The sequence below is a fragment of the Silurus meridionalis genome, chromosome 9 (genome assembly GCF_014805685.1).
Source record: "Silurus meridionalis isolate SWU-2019-XX chromosome 9, ASM1480568v1, whole genome shotgun sequence".
Lineage (NCBI taxonomy): Eukaryota > Metazoa > Chordata > Actinopteri > Siluriformes > Siluridae > Silurus > Silurus meridionalis.
In genome coordinates, this window is record NC_060892.1 from 10,467,600 (window position 1) to 10,486,681 (window position 19,082).

General features: G+C 39.4%; 1 protein-coding gene across 1 annotated transcript in view; it reads left to right on the forward strand.

Annotated features, from left to right (window-relative positions):
- Window positions 1-19,082, forward strand: part of ntrk3b (neurotrophic tyrosine kinase, receptor, type 3b) — a 137,512-nt gene that overhangs the window by 28,553 nt on the left and 89,877 nt on the right. The window contains exons 2-3 of the mRNA XM_046858434.1: window positions 4,856-4,930; window positions 9,041-9,112. Of these exons, the coding sequence (XP_046714390.1) occupies window positions 4,856-4,930; window positions 9,041-9,112 (147 nt within the window). The remainder of the gene's footprint in view (window positions 1-4,855; window positions 4,931-9,040; window positions 9,113-19,082) is intronic.

The following is a 19,082-nucleotide window of genomic DNA, read 5'->3' on the forward strand; positions in this document are numbered from 1 at the left end:
GAAGTGTATGACAACACAGTTATACAAGAGTTGGTAACATGCAGTCGTTTTGAATTCAGTCCAGCAGCTTGTCTTGAACTGTTTCAGGTGTTCTGTGTTAGACACTAAGCTGTGTCACAGGGTGTGCGATAAGCACAGAAAAGGTAAATACATGAACCAGGGTTACTAGGTTCAGCCAAAGTACATCTTAAAAGCCACACAAAAAAGATATTATATAACTATAACTTTTGGGAATGGGAGAATAGTTTTCTTTCTCAGCCTTTGCATAAGAAATAAGCTCACTGTAGTGCACAGTCATTTATGATGTAAGGACTTGTTCTCCCTTCTACTTTCTACAATATGTTATAGATATCATAGAGAATATGTCCACTTACACATTGCCTTTGTTTATTAAGCAATTACATAAAAAACAAGGTTTGGCATATGCAGAGTACTTTTACATTTATTCTGACAAAAAAGCTGACATTACCTGTCATGCCTGCTACTCCTTTTCCACTAAACTATTTATATTGCAGTGTTATTTATACTTGAATGGACCTCTATTAGCAAAGTTTCTACTTTGGCCACTGCTTTGGAAATGTATCGGACCAAGATGAAAATGGTCTTATATCTGTCAAATAGCAACATTAGAAAAAGGTTGAACATGAGTGGTTTTTATATATATATATATATACAGTGGAACCCGGTTATGTCGATGTCCTAGGGGGTCGCCAAAAAGCATCGAGGTAACCGATGATCGAGATAAACGAAAATCAAAATGGCGGCAATATATTAACGTGCTTGAAATTTCTTTATGTACATGATGTGCGGTAATAAATGAGAATGTGCATGCACGTGTTTTTAAAGGGTTTTTTTACACAACAGCGTTGCCGCGATTTGTTTGATGAAGGCATGCTATAAAAATACATACAGTACATGTTTATCTGTCATGAATCCACCTGCCACGCCCCCTTCGGCCCCCTTCAGCGTGTCAGGTGCTTTCTCGGCCGCTTTCTCTGAAGCTCTCGGCTTCAATCGCGCACATATGGTGCTCGTTTAGCATCATCACCAGCTCCTATTTAAACTTCCACACTCTCACTGTCCGTTATTGTTGGTATATGTTGGCGGTCGTTGTTATTGCGCATGCGTATCCCGGTACGTGCCTTCCCACCGGCACTCTCTCAGCGGCTGCGCTTTTCTTCCCAAAGCCGCGACGCGCCCCTACTAACACTACGAACACTAGCACTAACTAACAGCAGAGATTCACCAGTATACAATACAACACCTGTAGCATCTGTAAGCCTTGATTTTTCCGACACTTCCGCGAGTTCTTCTGCGGCTGCACCGAGATAACCGACGTTAAATGGCAAATTTTTCCCCCTTGTGCTCGAGATATTAGGGTTCGGCGACATAAAAAAAGACATAACCGATAAAAAATGCTTAGAAAAAGCGAGAATTTGGCAGTTCCACTTCAAAAACGTCGACTTAATAGGGTTGTCGAGGTAACCGAGGGCGAGATAACCGGGTTCCACTGTATATATATATATATATATATATATATATATATATATATATATATATATATATATATATATAGTGTGGCTCATACATATGTTTGTGCTTACTGCACTGTCTTACTGGTATAGTTACATGCTTTGCTAAGCTCATGCTAAAATCATCTTAAGATTCAGGGAACTGTTGAATATTTTTCATGCTATGATATTTGTGTCTTTTGATGAACTGACCTTCTCTCCAGAGCATCTCGGACGAACCACATACAACACTGTATGCTGTTAAAAAGGGCGGGGCAATTGACTGCAATTTGGGTTTAAGGCAGGCAGCTTAGTGTTCTGCTGAGCTCATATTAGTGTGAGCCCGCCATCAAGGCTCTTTTGGGAAATTACAGGCCTAAGGAGGCTGTCTGAAACCGAGGGCCAGTAAAGCACGGTGGCCTCTCCTGTATTACATTAACCGCAGTGCAACTCATTTGTAAAGTGTCACCCTCTTCCCTGCTGTAAACAGAAACATTAAATCTGCCACATCCACTGTGCTGGAGTCTGCTTTCAGGGGCTCCTAGGCTTTGCCAGGAAGTGTATGAGCACAGCGGTGTGCACGTGCATGCAACTGAGAAGGTTTTTATTCGGTATGTGGAGTCCGTCTGTCAGCAGAATATGTGATATCTCTGTAGGAACAGCTCTCGCTTCAGCATAGGTCGTGTTTGTTTTCGCTGGGGCGGATGCTCAAGCTTTTTTATGTTCCCTGACATTCACTGGATCCAGTAGCCCATTTTTAAGGTGTTGTTTATGCGGAATAGGAATCAATACAATCATTTTACTTGAGCTGATAACATGTAGCATTTGTTGTTGCTGTGATTTTGACCTGTGTTCAGAGTGTGCCTGGGAAACTGATTGATTAGCTCTAATTACTTGTGTGGTTGTGCGGTTTGCCAGCAATCACTCCCTTAGGCTGTCTACTTCACCCAGGAAGAATTGTAGCTGTTCTCTCTCTCTCTCTCTCTCTCTCTCTCTCTCTCTCTCTCTATATATATATATATATATATATATATATATATATATATATATACAGGTAGTTCTCTACTGATGATGGAGATACGTTATGAAGACCCCATCGTAAGTCGAAGTATTGTAAGTCCAAGATGGTGCTATGACAGTGACAGCCTTTTCTGCTTCATGCTGATTTATAATTTTTATTTTCTGCTCCAAACTGATGGCTTTCCTCTTCTTTTTTTACTACCAGCAGGAGACATACTTAGGCTCTTTTAAGACATGCTTTTATAACCAAAATTGCTGTTTGAAACCATTGTGAACAGAAAATTTACACACTAGCACTAAGACAACTTTACTCTGTCAATCGCTAGCGAGAGTGGGGCATCTCACAGGGCGAAAGATATGCTCATCCCAGCTGCGCATCCAGTGATGCCTGTGCCTATTTTTACAATTTTGTCGTATCGTTATCGTCATCATAAGATCAAAAAATCGTAACTCGAGGACCATCTGTATGTATATATATATATATATATATATATACAGGGAGTGCAGAATTATTAGGCAAATGAGTATTTTGACCACATCATCCTCGTTATGCATGTTGTCTTACTCCAAGCTGTATAGGCTGGAAAGCCTACTACCAATTAAGCATATTAGGTGATGTGCATCTCTGTAATGAGAAGGGGTGTGGTCTAATGACATCAACACCCTATATCAGGTGTGCATAATTATTAGGCAACTTCCTTTCCTTTGGCAAAATGGGTCAAAAGAAGGACTTGACAGGCTCAGAAAAGTCAAAAATAGTGAGATATATTGCAGAGGGATGCAGCAGTCTTAAAATAGCCAAGCTTCTGAGCGTGATCATCGAACAATCAAGCGTTTCATTCAAAATAGTCGACAGGGTCGCAAGAAGCGTGTGGAAAACCAAGGCGCAAAATAACTGCCCGTGAACTGAGAAAAGTCAAGCGTGCAGCTGCCAAGATGCCACTTGCCACCAGTTTGGCCATATTTCAGAGCTGCAACATCACTGGAGTGCCCAAAAGCACAAGGTGTGCAATACTCAGAGACATGGCCAAGGTAAGAAAGGCAGAAAGTCGACCACCACTGAACAAGACACACAAGCTGAAACGTCAAGACTGGGCCAAGAAATATCTCAAGACTGATTTTTCTAAGGTTTTATGGACTGATGAAATGAGAGTGAGTCTTGATGGGCCAGATGGATGGGCCCGTGGCTGGATTGGTAAAGGGCAGAGAGCTCCAGTCCGACTCAGGCGCCAGCAAGGTGGAGGTGGAGTACTGGTTTGGGCTGGTATCATCAAAGATGAGCTTGTGGGGCCTTTTCGGGTTGAGGATGGAGTCAAGCTGAACTCCCAGTCCTACTGCCAGTTTCTGGAAGACACCTTCTTCAAGCAGTGGTACAGGAAGAAGTCTGCATCCTTCAAGAAAAACATGATTTTCATGCAGGACAATGCTCCATCACACACGTCCAAGTACTCCACAGCGTGGCTGGCAAGAAAGGGTATAAAAGAAGAAAATCTAATGATATGGCCTCCTTGTTCACCTGATCTGAACCCCATTGAGAACCTGTGGTCCATCATCAAATGTGCGATTTACAAGGAGGGAAAACAGTACACCTCTCTGAACAGTGTCTGGGAGGCTGTGGTTGCTGCTGCACGCAATGTTGATGGTGAACAGATCAAAACACTGACAGAATCCATGGATGGCAGGCTTTTGAGTGTCCTTGCAAAGAAAGGTGGCTATATTGGTCACTGATTTGTTTTTGTTTGGTTTTGAATGTCAGAAATGTATATTTGTGAATGTTGAGATGTTATATTGGTTTCACTGGTAAAATAAATAATTGAAATGGGTATGAATTTGTTTTTTGTTAAGTTGCCTAATAATTATGCACAGTAATAGTCACCTGCACACACAGATATCCCCCTAAAATAGCTAAAACTAAAACTACTTCCAAAAATATTCAGCTTTGATATTAATGAGTTTTTGTGTTCATTGAGAACATGGTTGTTGTTCAAATTAATCCTCAAATAAAATTAATCCTCAAAATACAACTTGCCTAATAATTTGCACTCCTGTATATATATATATATATATATATATATATATATATACACACACACACACACACACACACACACACACACACACACACACACACAGACACACACACTATATATTTTACAGGTGTTCTAAAGGCTTTTATTTCTACATTATTCAAAACCACAGGGACCATCCACCGGAGAAATGCACCAAGCATTGTTGGAACAACATGCAGACATAAATATTTCCATCCCCTGCTGAATAAATTGGTGTCTATGGCATTCAGTATTTTTACTCTGTTCTTTCTGCAGACACATTGAGAACTGGACAGGACTGCAGATCCTTAAGGATGTTGACATGGAGCTGTATACTGGACTACAGCGGCTGTGAGTAAACTGGAAATGCATTAGTAGAAGTTAAATCCTTATGTACTTATTTATATTGTCACTTGAATGCAATGTTATTGCACCCATTGCACCCAAGATTGACTGTTACACTTCTGTCTTCTGTCAGTACGTGTCAACAAAACAGGCTTATGCACAGCTTTGCTTTGCTTATATTCTGACTTCTATACAAAATCGAACATTATTCATTGTTGTTCATAAATGGTGTTCCTCACACCATCTATCTAGAAGTCATTCAATTTCCTCTCAAGATACCCGCCACTGTGAAACAGGAAATAATATGACAGGGTGAACCAATCACATTATTCGACTTCCAACCCTTTCTTTTGAAGTGAACCCCAGGCTGCTGTTGAGAGATTGCTATTCTGGACAGCATCCGGGTTTGAAAACAGCTTTCACACTCAACCAAGCATACTGAACCTGCAGTGCAAATGGCATAGCGTCCAGAAAAAAGCTCAATTGTGGAAAAAAACACTAATGGTTTTTAAAAAAAACCTGACTGGACTCATTTGATCTACCCTCAGTTATAGAAGGGCTGATTACAGTTGAGTGGGATATGTAATAAATTAAGGAATACCAAAGTCTTATTAATCAGGCCATGTAAAACAGTGGTTCTTAAAGTGGGGTCTGAGAAGCCTCAGGGGTCTGTCATTTTTTTATTATGTTACAATGGTAGAAATTACAGCAAATTATTCTCAAAGTATTTTTAGTTATTAGCTTGGTTTCATGCATTATATCCAAAGGAGCCAGAAACAAGCCTTTAAATAATATGGATGTAACATGAACATAAAGCTCTGCTTGAGCAATGAGGTTTCTAACTGAATTGTTGGAATATGTTTATAACATATTTCACTGGTTCCACACTGGACAAAAGAGAGACAGGCAAAAGTTCACCAATAAGAGTTTTCTTTATTTACTTCCATTTTGACCCTGGCACCTTTCTATCCAGTGCTCACACCCACAGCTCACCCACAGTCTCGTGGTTCGGGACGCCTTTGCAGCTTGACATCCGCCGGCGCACACTTGTGGATTGGCGCGCCTTCCTGCTGCACTCACCAGTCTTTTCTCTGGCGCTCGCCCGCGCTTAGTCACCCTTCAGCGACCCTTCCACTCTTCTTACCCTTCAGAGACCCTTCCGCTTTTCTCTGCTTGGTGGCCCTCTCCTCGAGGCTGGTGTTTCACTCCTTTTTTATTTTAACTGCCGGACTGAAACAGAGCGCACTGACTAGTCTCATCAGCTGCAGGTGTTTTTTACCGCTCGTTAGCTCGTTACCCTTAGCCTGGTACTGCTCCCACTGTGGCAAAGTCTTTCTGACATCATACCTCTATTCCAGCATGGGGTTTCAGCACCACTGTAACAAATCCCACTCGTTTCATGCTGAAGGAAGATAGACAGATAGACAGATAGAAATTCTCCAATCCAGAGCTCAGAACAGAGAATGTTAAAGGCAGGAAGACTGTTTAAGGAAGAATGTTAAAGGCAGGTGGCGCCTGTTTACTGCATGGTGTGAACAACAGTGCCTAGACCTAGTTAACTGCCCAGTTGGTTAAGTGCTGGAATTCCTTCAAGAACAGTTCGCCAAAGGGTTGACTCCTTCCACCCTCAAGGTGTAGGTGTCTGCCATTGTGGCCTATCATGCCCCCTTTAAGAAGCAGTTGCTGGGAAAGAAACCGTTGGTTACAAACTTTTCCCGCGACACCGGAGGCTGAAGCGCGACCTGCATGGGACTTGGCCATTATTTTGGAGGCCCTGTCAGAGCCTCCCTTTGAGACTCTGACCGAGGTACCCGTGAGGTTTCTCACAATTAAGACTATGTTCCTCTTGACCATCTCCTCTCTCAAGAGAGTAAGGAGTCTGTGGCCCCTTCCTTACCGGAGTTCACTCCAGGCTTGGCCAGTGCCTTCCTCTACCCTAGATCAGGGTATGTCCCTAAAATACCCTTGGTCGTACCACAACCTATTAGGCTTTAAGCATTCTCTCCTCCTTCTTTTCAGGTCCCAGACCAGCAAAAGCTTAACCGATTGTGTCCAGTGCGAACACATACATCCACGGATCAGAACTGTGGAGGAAGCAGAGGAGAGGTCTTCCTGCAAATAAACAGGCACTCAGCAGATGGATTGTGAATGCTATTTCTTCCTCTTATGAGTTCTCTTGTATCCCCGATCCTTTCGTTGTCAGAGTGCACTCCACTTCAAGCATGGCTGCCTTTAAGGTTTTGTCCTCTGGAGTTTTCCTTCAGGACATTTGCAATGCTGCGGGCTGGTCTACCCCACTGACCTTTGTCAGGTTTCATAGCCTCAATCTCAGTGCCACTCCTGTACCCTCTGTCCTTCGCCCTAGCTGTGCCTGTCCACACAAGGCAGGGATTGGTCAGTCTGGCTTGATTGGACTTTCGTTCCCAAAGAGTTTCTGACGCAGCTCAAGTTCCTGAAGGAAATTGTCTCCAGGTTACGTAAATAACCATAGTTACCCGAGGAAATGAGGCGCTGCGTCTCTATGCCACACTGCCGGCAACCCTATAGCTCTTCCTTCTTTTTTCAGAAGCTTGGCCGTGGTTTCACTCCAAGTGCTGTGGTGGCGCCGCGCTGGCGCTGCGTTTTCCATTGGACTGATTATATACGTGATTCAGAGCATGGTCAAAGCGGAGGCAATCCCAATGTGTTTCTGAATCAGTGTCTCATTCCCTCGGGGAAGCCTGGTTAAATATGTAACCTGGAGAAGTTTTTGCTGCAAAAAAGTAAAAAGGAAGCTGATTTAGAACTCTTTATACAAAACTAAAGTCATATATTATGACAACTTTAACAAATCAGACATTAAATGTATTTACTATAGATTTTCACTTCCCTTAATAACTACTTCCATGATTGCTGTCCACTCTTGCCACTTCCTCATCATTGTTTCCCTTTTTCTCTTGTTTTGTCCTCACCTCAAAATGGTGCAATCCTCTCTTTTTTTGTTAATCCCTCACAAGAAAGAACAAGTGATGGATCTCCACTCCAATTTGCATTTTTCTCATTAGCCTAGCACTCTTCTCCTGCCCCTGTTGGGCTCTCCTAGTGCATCCTACGCCATGGGGTGACTCACACTTCCGCATCTGACTCAACCGACAAACCCACTTGAGGTCACTGCATCATCTTCTTTTCTTCAAATCCCTAGCTAGCATTTTGCAAACTCTCATTAGATAATACCATGGCAGACAAATGATGTGATTATTTCTGCATCAGGACAGGTTGTGACAGTGCAGTTTTCCATTATGGACTAGCCAGATTGATCTATTTCAGATATAGACTAGAGGGAATTTGGTACAGAATAAAGTTTTTAAAAAATAAGCTGCTCTGACAAATGAGATGTCCACAAGGTCTTATATGTTGACATGTCTGTAATGGGAACATGAAGAGGTAATGTTTTGCACATTCAACATTTGCATCATGAAGAATAATCGGCTTTTTATGACAATTTATGACATCACATAACATATATTTGACATGTACCTAATACCAGTTTTTGCACCATAACCCAGATTTTCAGGATAAACCAGGATTTCTGAAGTCTCCTACTTCATCTAATCCACCATGTGTTACACAACTGGACAAATGTTATAAAACATTACAGCCATGGTAATAAGGGTAATCCTGTAACGACTACCGATCCCTTCTTAAGCGTAGTCAATTTCTCCATGATCTTTCTGTAATGAAAGCACCGAAGTGACTGCCAATTTATTGCTCTCCAGGAGCCGGTATTCATTGCAGCTGCCGCAGAAAATCATCAAGGTGAAAATGTGGCCCCTGATGATACCATTATTCTAATGATTCCCTGAAAATCAGCCTGGCAGCCTCTAATGAACTGGTGGCATTCTCATTTCTGAACGTTTAACCTGCTGCCCCCTGTGCGAATGATCAATAACAGAGGGCTTTGTACGAAGCGACAGAATGGACATCTGTGTTGACAGGTGATATGGGCATAGGAAAATGAGAATAATCTGTCTGTGTTTCTTTTATCTTTTGGTAGTCTAATCAGAAACTGTTTGCATGTCTTATTTATCATGAACATAAGGCTCTTTCATTGATACTAGTTGTGTTTATATTCCCCAGGACTATCACAAACTGCAATCTACGAACGATCCAAGGGCGCGCGTTTGCTCAAAACCCTCATCTTCGTTACATGTGAGTATTATATATATGTAGCCCTTTCACTGATTCACTGGCTCAAACTAGGTCTAGGGAACTTACAATTTAACTTTACACGTGAGAGACACATCTAAATGTACTTAAGGAGTAATATGTTTACCACCAAAGTAACGCAAAAATACTGTTATTAACCTCGGGCTTCAGACTTCAGTGTTTCTTATAGACTTTCTCTTCTATCTCTCAGAAGATAATTAATCACAACCACATAACAGTAAAGATCTCTTCCTTTACATAAAAATAACAAGAGTAAATACTGTATGAACAAAAAACAAACATTTATTGACTGAAATAAAGGTAAACAAAAGAAAAGAAAACCCCACAAAAGAAATATTACCCAGCTGGGATTTAAGTCTCTGGTTGGCGCGCTATGTTGGAGCTCATGTAAAAGTGTGTACAGTTGCTAGTACTCACGAAATCCAAAGGAACAGTGAAACTCGTGAACGAAGCACACACTTGGAAAAACACGATTATCCGTTCAACCGATTCGATTTTCCCTGATGTCCAACCACGAACACGCGCTGTGCAAATCATCCATCTGACGACGTAAACGAGGCAGAGATGCAGCATAGACCACCACGTGTCCTCGGTCTCTCCAGCAGAATCACGTGGCCTTCACTTTCTCCGTTGTTCACTCACTGTTGATGACTATTTGCGTTGCAATCCGTTCCACAACGTTTGTACACATTCAAACTTTGATAGTTTATTTTCTGCGACTTTGCAAACTTTGCGACTTTGTACAACTCATATAAAGCTCACGTAGTCCTGGGACTAAAAGAACTGCGTCATCTTTGTCCTTCATGTGAACACGTGCACCTGAGTCCAGTCACTCTTACACTCACACTCTCTACATAGAGTTCATCCACAATTATTTTTCTTAGCATTCTTTTATCTGTTCATTGTCCCTGTATATAGTCCACAAACCCAGTAGTCAGGCTTTACACCTGCACCACATGATTAGCGCATCTTTTTTTTTCCGGACTCCCTGTGTCATTCTTTGCTCTCACTCTCTCTTACTTCCTCCCTCCCCTCTCACCTCTAACCTCAGAGGTCAGTCAGAAACCACCTTATTGGTTAAACAACAACAATTTTTTTTATAACAGTTTTTTTTTCTTAGTTATATCTCTTTGTGACATTAATACGTTTTAACTATTTAGTGTAACAGAAAATAAAAAAACTAATAATTATTAGACCCTAATATATATATATATATATATATATATATATATATATATATATATATATATATATATATATATATATATATATATATTCTTTTATAGATTTATGGAAGCAGGACAAATTTTTTGGCCTTTTCATTTAAAAGAAGCAGAGCAGGACTGAATATAGTGGCAATCCGTTTGGTCCATCACATTCTAATTGGTTCTCTGGTTCATGTCTATGCGCCAAGTGGGCGGTAACAGACACCAATACAAGCAATCGGACAGGCTGAGCTGGAGTAGCTCATCAGCATTTAATGAATGGGATAAAAGTCATTTAGAGGCTGTCTTCACTTGAGTCACAAATGGAGCAGATGGACATGCTAATTGTGGAGTCGTTAAGGACGAGGATGGGAGCCTCGTCGATGCAGATTTAAAAGGACTCTGAAATGCCAAGGACTGAAGTTGCACAAAAGTGTCAGAGTCACAGTTAATGGGCGCCAATGTAGACAATAAGGATCATTAACTGGTATGTTCTGAACTATGCAAAAGTTTTAGCTACACATTGACCCAGAGATCATTACAGCCACAGCCACAGTTGTATTGACTATCGTACTAAAAGAAACAATGCTTTTCCTGTTTGTGATTATGACAGCACATTTAACTTTGATATGTATTACCACAGCTGACATTTTTTTTTAACACATATGTGCTTAGTGTTTAATTTACTGCTAATTTAAATTTAAACTTTAATGATTGAGCTTAATGGCAGTGCATTAGGTTTGTAATCAATCCAACAACCAGCACTTTTAAATGTGCTTGCACACACCTTCATGCATCAGTGGATTAGTCGATTGTGTTTCAATAACAATTTTTAGCCTTCATGTCCGCTTAGAATTCAGAACAGAATATCTTCTGTTGTATAAACATTCTGATTGTCGCTGCTCTATCACACATATTTTTTATTATTTTTTTTACTCCCTGGTTAATTTAAAAACCTTCAAATCTTATTCTGTATACAGCCTAAGAACATTTATATATAAAAAAGCATTTGTATATATTATACACATTTAAAACATTATATATTATATACACATTGCATTAAATACGTTTTTTTTTCTTTGGTGTATTTAATATATTTACATTTGTGGCTTTTTTTGTATACAATTTTGACTTCAAAATTATATATATTTTTTTATTTTGGAAAAGGATTTAAACACACAACAATGTAAAATATAAATCTCAAAATTTCTAAAAATAAAAAATAAAAAAATCAGAAAATGTGGTTTCGGACAAAAAATATAGATTTGTTCTGGACAATTTTTAATGTTCTACTAAAAAAAACATTTAAAAAACTGAATGAATGATGAACAGGAAATGGCTCAGTTATAATTAATCATCTGAATTTGACCTTTAGCTGCTAATATTTGCCAGCTACTAATAATTGCTAGCAAGCTAACCTTAGCAAAGCCCAACTACATAAATAGTTCTGTTGGGAACAGACTGAGGATAATTGCTGACGCTCTACTACCACAGAAAACTAGTGGCTTAAATACAACCTTAAACAGTTTCTTCTTTGCTCTGGATATTGTGGAAACAGCACATTCTGCCTAATTTCCAAAAAAAAATAATAATAATTCTCAAAAACATAGCCCAGAATTTTGCAAAAAATTTGAAAATAAACAGTGCCAAAATTCTATATCACAATTATTTTTTTAATTTTTTTCATATTTAAATATGTCAATCAGGTTCTATGCTTCATATTTCCACCTCACACTTCCCCTGTTGTCATAGGGGAAGAGGAAAGGTCAGGTCCTGCTGGGGGGACTGAAAAGTCTGTCCCTCATTAACTCGAAAGCCTACGTAATGCTTTGTCTGAAAATGTCACTTTAGCTTAACGACTTTCAATGTCACCTCGTTCAGTCAGGACCAATTATACAGTGTTTACCCCACCTGACTCAGCCACCCTACTCCCTACACGACATTGTTCCTCACCTGAAGGATTTCCAAGCAATTTCACTGAATTTAAATTAGGTTTTAAAGTATGATGATATCTACAGTATACAATGGGAGAAAAAAGAATTCTACCCAGCATTGTTCCTGTTGCACTGACAGGGACATGTAGCAATGAGGTTAATATGCTATGACACCTGCAATAACACAAGCAGAGGCTTAGGGCACTACACTAAAAAGCATTACCATGGCCCTGAGTTACTAAAGGTTTGCTGTCTAAAAACCTGTACAACTATTTTAACACCTGGGGAAAAACTAAGTACAATGATTACTAACAGGGTCTACAGAGGATAATGTTTTATATATTTAGCAAAACCTGTTGCACATTCATATTTAATTTCAAATTTGATGATCATATACCTCTCAGTAGAAAAGTGATACTGATAAATTTTCTTGACATCTTTCTTGGTTTTATCCAACTACTGAAGCCGTGTATGAGATTTCATTGTTGGAAACGATATCAGGAAAGGGTTACAAAAGAATTTTGATGTTCTATGGAACAACGTGTAGGTTATCATCAACAAGCCAATGAGGCATTACAGGGATTACCAAAAAAAGGATGCTGTTTCAAAATTCATGAAAAAACAAGACAGAACTTAACCTGAAGGCTGCCAAAAGACATATGGGAACATTCAAGGAGCTGCGGGAATATCTGCCAAGTGCTGGTCACTCCATGCAAGTGACAACATGCCCACCTTAATGACCTTGAACCTTGTGGTAAAATGTGTTATGTTTAATTCTAAAAGGTAGGTTTGGCACAACCAAAAAGAGCTTATCTCCCAAAGATAGCCATACCCACAGTGAAACACTATGGTGGCAGCATTGTTCCATGAGGCTGCTTCTCTTCAGGACTGGGGATATCTAGTTATAATAGAGAGAATCATGGATAGCTCCAATACCTATCTATTTTGGCACAAAGCCTGTAGGGCTCTGTTAGACAGATGAAGATGAGGAAAAAAATACATCCTCCAGCACAATAACAACCCAAAAGCACAAATCAAAGTCAACAAAGGAATGACTTCAGATCAGACTAGAGATTTTGGAATGGTCCAGTCAGAGTCCATATCTAAATCAAAAACATGCAGAATGACTTTTAGAGGGTTGTACACAGAAGATTCGCAACTTGATATATCTAGACCATTTTGCAAGAATAAAAAAAAAAGTGCTAAATCAAGAAATACTAATCTTACTCAAAAGCTTGACTGAAAGATAATGGGATAATATGCATAAAATAAAATTGCAAATTGCAAATTACACATAAAATGTGTTTTGTACTTAGATTTTGTTGAATTGCTATGTCACATTAAATGTTTTTAATGGGTGTGTAGCCTTTTTCATCAACAGAAACTTAAATTAGCACAAGCAGTGTGATTAACTTAAAAGTCAATACGAGCAATACCAGCGGACAGATACTATTTTTTAGCTAGTTGAATGCCAAATTATGCCATATTCTATATACTAACATTATTTCGAGATTGGAAGGTATAATTTGTATAATCATAGTTTGTCAAAATGATGAAATGTGTGCCTGTGATATAAAAACATTTAAAGAGATGCTTTAAAGGTTTTAATTCACATATATTTTATTAGAAAAATAGAATCCATGTGTTTCAAAACTTAGTGAACTGTTGAACAAGTCTTACAAATGAGTAAACGGGCAGTTAAACCTTTTTGTTGTGTGGAAATGCTAATACTAATCTGTATCTCCTTTAATGAGAGTAAAGTAGACCTTATAATTTGAGAGTCTATAACATTATATTTCTTGAATGCAACCACACTGTCTGGATTGTGAAAAAAAAAATGGTATTGTTTATGGAGAGTAACTTAACATGCAACGATGGCTATTGAGTCATTTTATGTCACTGCAAGTTTTATTCTGCACATCACTTAAAGATATACTAAGGGTGTAAGAAAATATAACTGTAATACTTTTTTAAAACCAACTCTATGAGGTGCTAAATCTGCTGGGGAAAAAGGTTCCTATGACCTTATTTTCTGCTCCTAAGTGTTTTGACAGGCTCCAGACACCATCTGGGAGGCTCTGTATATCGTCCAGTGATAATAGAAGCAAAACAGCGTTGGCTTCCACTGTGTCCCATTTGTAATTAATGTATGCTGTCTATTTAAGCGGAATTGAGCAATTTTTTTATTGCTTTAAAGTTCTGGGAATGGGTGCCAAAAAAGAATAAATACTTTCATATTTGTTGAACAATATAGAAGGTCTGGCTGTTAATGACAAAAAAAAAATTGACTTTGTTTTTATCATCTTCAAATGCCACTGGTGGCTTGCTTTACACTCGAGACCGACTTACTACGGACTCCCTGTCTGTTCAAATTTCTGTTGTTTGAACTGATTTCATGTCAGGCCTCTGGCAGACAGTTAAAGCGGAAGAAAGAAATGTGTTCCAGGCCGTCATCAAAAGATACCCCAGTGTGTAAACACACGGTCTGTGTTTAGCCGCTGCAGGGTGATGGGTTAATGGCTGCAACTGCAGGAGCAGGATACAGTGACCGCTCTCCCACAGGAGGATGAGTTTTCCCGCTGTGACAGTGCACTGGGATCAATAGCTGCTTTTACATATGTTACACCCATTCACTGAACCATGCATGAGCCTCTGGGAACATGCTTATTCCCTGGAGCTGATAAACTCTGAGGCGTCAACGCAAAGGGAATACCCTATGAATTTGCTTATCCCTCTTTGTCATGTCGAGGCGATGCATTCTTCCTTTTTTCAGTTTGAAAGCTTTCAGTACGCATAGCTACCGACTGAACAGCAACAGTCGTTCTGTAATTGACAGATGAGTCAATCCCTCCAGATCCCATTCTGCTGGTGGCAGCATCGACTGAAATAACAATGTGCCGTTTGAAGGTCTAGATGAGATGAAGGCGGGTTGCCTTTGACAGACGGCCGCTGGAGCTCTGCGTATGCGACTTAGAGAAGGTGATGGCACGAATACTGCAGGCTCAACGCTGAGACTGGGAGAAAGATTTTTCTCAGACCCTGGGGATTTGCTAGCAAAGATGTCTTCCATTCACACCTTGTCTGATCACCAATGAGGTGGGCCTTGTTCCAGCCTGCTCATCAGTCTCTGGCTGGGAGTCGATTTTATTTTTTTTGCGACATGGGGTGCAGTGCGCCTCCTGCTTGCATCCTGTTTGCTTTTTCTTCTTTCTGTCGATATTGGACATCTCTCTTTTCCTCATGGTCTAAGCACAAGAACTTTGTCAGCACCCTAAGGGGAAACTCGACCTTCCAATAATTAGCTTGATTGAATACATGAGTTTAACCCAGGCAGTTGATTACCTATTTTTGCTAGTATTTCTTAGCATATTGTCTTGCAAAACAAAACAAGTCTGGAATAAATAGATAATTAGGATTCTCCATTCTCTATTCTTAATCTATTCCATATAAACCACTGCTTTAATTCAAAAACAAAATCTGCACATTCAACACAACCACACTTCCCATGCATTATGATTTCTGGGTATAGCAAGTACAGCAAATTGTATTCTCCGCCTATTCTAGTTTATTAGGGAACTTGGTTCTGGGCTCAAGGTCAGTCATTATACACTGCCCCTAAAGACAAGCTTTGCTCACAGACCCAACAGTGCTACTGTAGCTTGGTAATGCTAAGATTTGAACTCTAAACCGTTGGCCAGAACCTTACCTATAACCTTAAACAACGATTACTATAATTTTCCATACAAAAACAAGATTCTGTTTGTCCCATTATGATATTAATAGCACCAACATGAGGAACCAGAATTAACATCTCCCTCTAATGTTCCATTCAGTTTGTTGCACGTGTGGGAAATTAAATCTTCTGATGAATCAGCATTCCTGGATGTTCTATAAAGCTATCATAGAATGCACAGTAGCTTATAAAAATGTTGCCTTATAATAATACCATATCTGCTATAGTCCTGAGCAAGACATGAACAGTTTTCCCCTTATCTCTTGTGGCACTGTGATGGTATGTTTAAAGTCAAGTAGAACACATGCTCAGTTGCAAAAAACACTAAAACTGAAGTGCATTGTGGTTCTGTTCCTGTTAATAGTGCTTGCAGATTTGAATGTAGAGTCTATAAACAAATGATCAACAATATCTATCTGCGATACTCTATCTATACACTATCACTATCTATGTAGTGCTCCAGATATAAGTATCTGTATATTTACTTGGATTTGAACCCAAAGTACCCAAAATATGAAGTGCCTCCCAATGCCCAAAGAAAAACAATGCATGTAGAAATGCCAGCACTTTCAGCAGTTCCTCATCCTTGTGTCAGATTTGTGCATGGAACATTTTTTATTCAATTTATTTTGTTTACTTGTTTACCTGGCGATGATATTTTAAACAAATGTAGTCACCCTATTTCCCAAAATATCATAAACAAGCTAGTAGCCTAATTAAGACCGCTGTGATCCTGACCATGCAGGTATAAGGACGATGTAAGTGCATCAAACAGCGGTGTACATTCATGGTAATGAAGCTTTTTTTTGTTGCATAAGCAAACTACCATTAAATCACTACAAGACAAACAGCATAGCCAATTCTGCAAAATATCATCAAAGTCCTACGAGTGGAAACGCTATTGTTTTGCTTCTATGAGAACTGGTAGCTGTTGCCTGGTATATTTAGAATCCAGGTCACTTAGTGGATGTGAACGTTAAATCTGACATATATTTCCTTTTTCAATTGTCTATCTGAAAACAAATTTGAATTAAGCACCATGCTTTTTGTCGTCTCCACAAGAATCTATTCCCTCAGTATGCTGGCTTCATTTGTATGGGTGATTTTTCTTGTGTGTTTACCCAGTAATCAAATGTTTCATTGGTATGCAGCAGTTACACTGGTGGTTGATTTTACATTTTATTAATGACCAAAAATGTCAGTGAAAAACCTCTCATGCTCAAGATAAAAGTAGTGTAGATTAAGTATAATTCTTTAGAAATCAAAACAGAAATTGTGAAGTGTTGACTAATAATATATAATTGTTACATGTTACATATGTCTCTGTCATTCAGTAGTTGTAAGTAGTTACTCCCTGAGGGAAACCAGTCATGCATGTTGAATAAATTCATGTCTTTATTCAACATGCTTGACTATATTCAACAAGTCATGCATGCTGGATAAAAAGCACAGAATTCTTGAATCTCCCTTGAAAAAAATGTGTATTATATGTCATCCGATAAATTAATTAAATAATCAATCATTAGTGAATTGCTAATAAGAAATAAAACACATTGGGTTGCACTTTTATTAGAAAAGCATCATTTTCATGTTTTTTTTTTTGTCCCACAACAGCACATGTTCTGTTTTTTTCTTTATATAAGATATATATATATATATATATATATATATATATATATATATATATATATATATATATATATATATATCTTATAATGAAATCATGTTGAGTTTTTTAAGTTTTAGAAAAGACCTAGAATATTTTAAGAATCAGAGTGACATCTGCTCGGGTCTGCTGTTCTTGTGGAGACTCTGAGGAGCTCTTGAGACATTTGAGCCAACACCACATAGGCAGTGCCAGAGACACAGAGGAGGCAAATCTTTGTCCTGTGCAATATCACAGGACTGTACAACAACACATGCTGTACATATACAGTCCGCTTCCTGTACCCTCTTCCTGTGAGAGCTCTTTTTTTAAACCATGCTAGCATAAGAACAGAAAAGGCTTTCACACAGGTTTATACGGTATGATTTTTTTTGTTCAACTACAACAACCAAAAAAATTTATTTGAGAGAACATCGCTTTTAAGAGAACCACATTACTCTATTGTTAATGCTGTATGGTTCCATAGGAGAATAAGATTAGCTCTTGTTGACCCATGCTCGGGTTCCATTGGATGCTTGGCTGGTGCATTTCATTGGGCGAGAACATCAAGAGAAGCTCTGTAAGGTCAAGATTTCCCACTGGTTTGAATTTCGTACAGGCGTGCTGCTTTTCTCTCCAAAGAGAAAACCCTGCCAGTTCCTGCTGCCATCTGCCCTCCTCTTCCAGTTCATCAGAACAGCTCAAGATGGCAGGCCCAGGTGCCAGGGCATAGCAGATCGGCAGATGACAGTTTTGAGCTGCTGCTGAGAGGTGCTGGCCCTCTGCCAGATTGAGCTCACGGTAACAGCTCTTCGTTCATTATTGCCCTCTCACCTTCGCTGTGCATGGTGTCAATCTTTTTGAGCTTTGGTCTTTGCAATCAACGCCTTTGATGGTGCAGACTAAAAAAGCAATGGGAAATAACAATTCAGCTGCAGATTCTTGTCCCTAGGACCGTATGCGACCAAGAGCTAAAGGCTTCTGTTATTTTTGCAGCAATATTAACAGACGAAAACTTGAATTGATCTGTGAGTTTAAAATGGAGGAGCCAGTGGGAGAAGACCTGCTGGGAGAGACCAGCTGGAGGAACAGGACCTTAGTTGATCCTTCATTTTACCCAGAGTCCAAAAGCTGCAGATCATTTATGATGAAAGTGTTTTTATTCTTTGTTCCCTGCAGGGTTTCATTACCCCTCGACCACCATCCACCACCACCAACACTGCAACTCTCAATCTTTCTTAAACATCTCTTGGCAGGATTATATCTCAAATCGTGGTGTCCAACGTCCTAAATTCATCTCTTTCAGCCGTTTTGCAATCATTGAAAGCCAGTTCCATCAAAGCCAGGCAATCAGAGGAATGAGCATTTGAATAGCAAGTTGCTTGTCGGTGTGCCTTTTGGAAAATTCTCCTCATTTCTTGCCATTTTCCAGCGA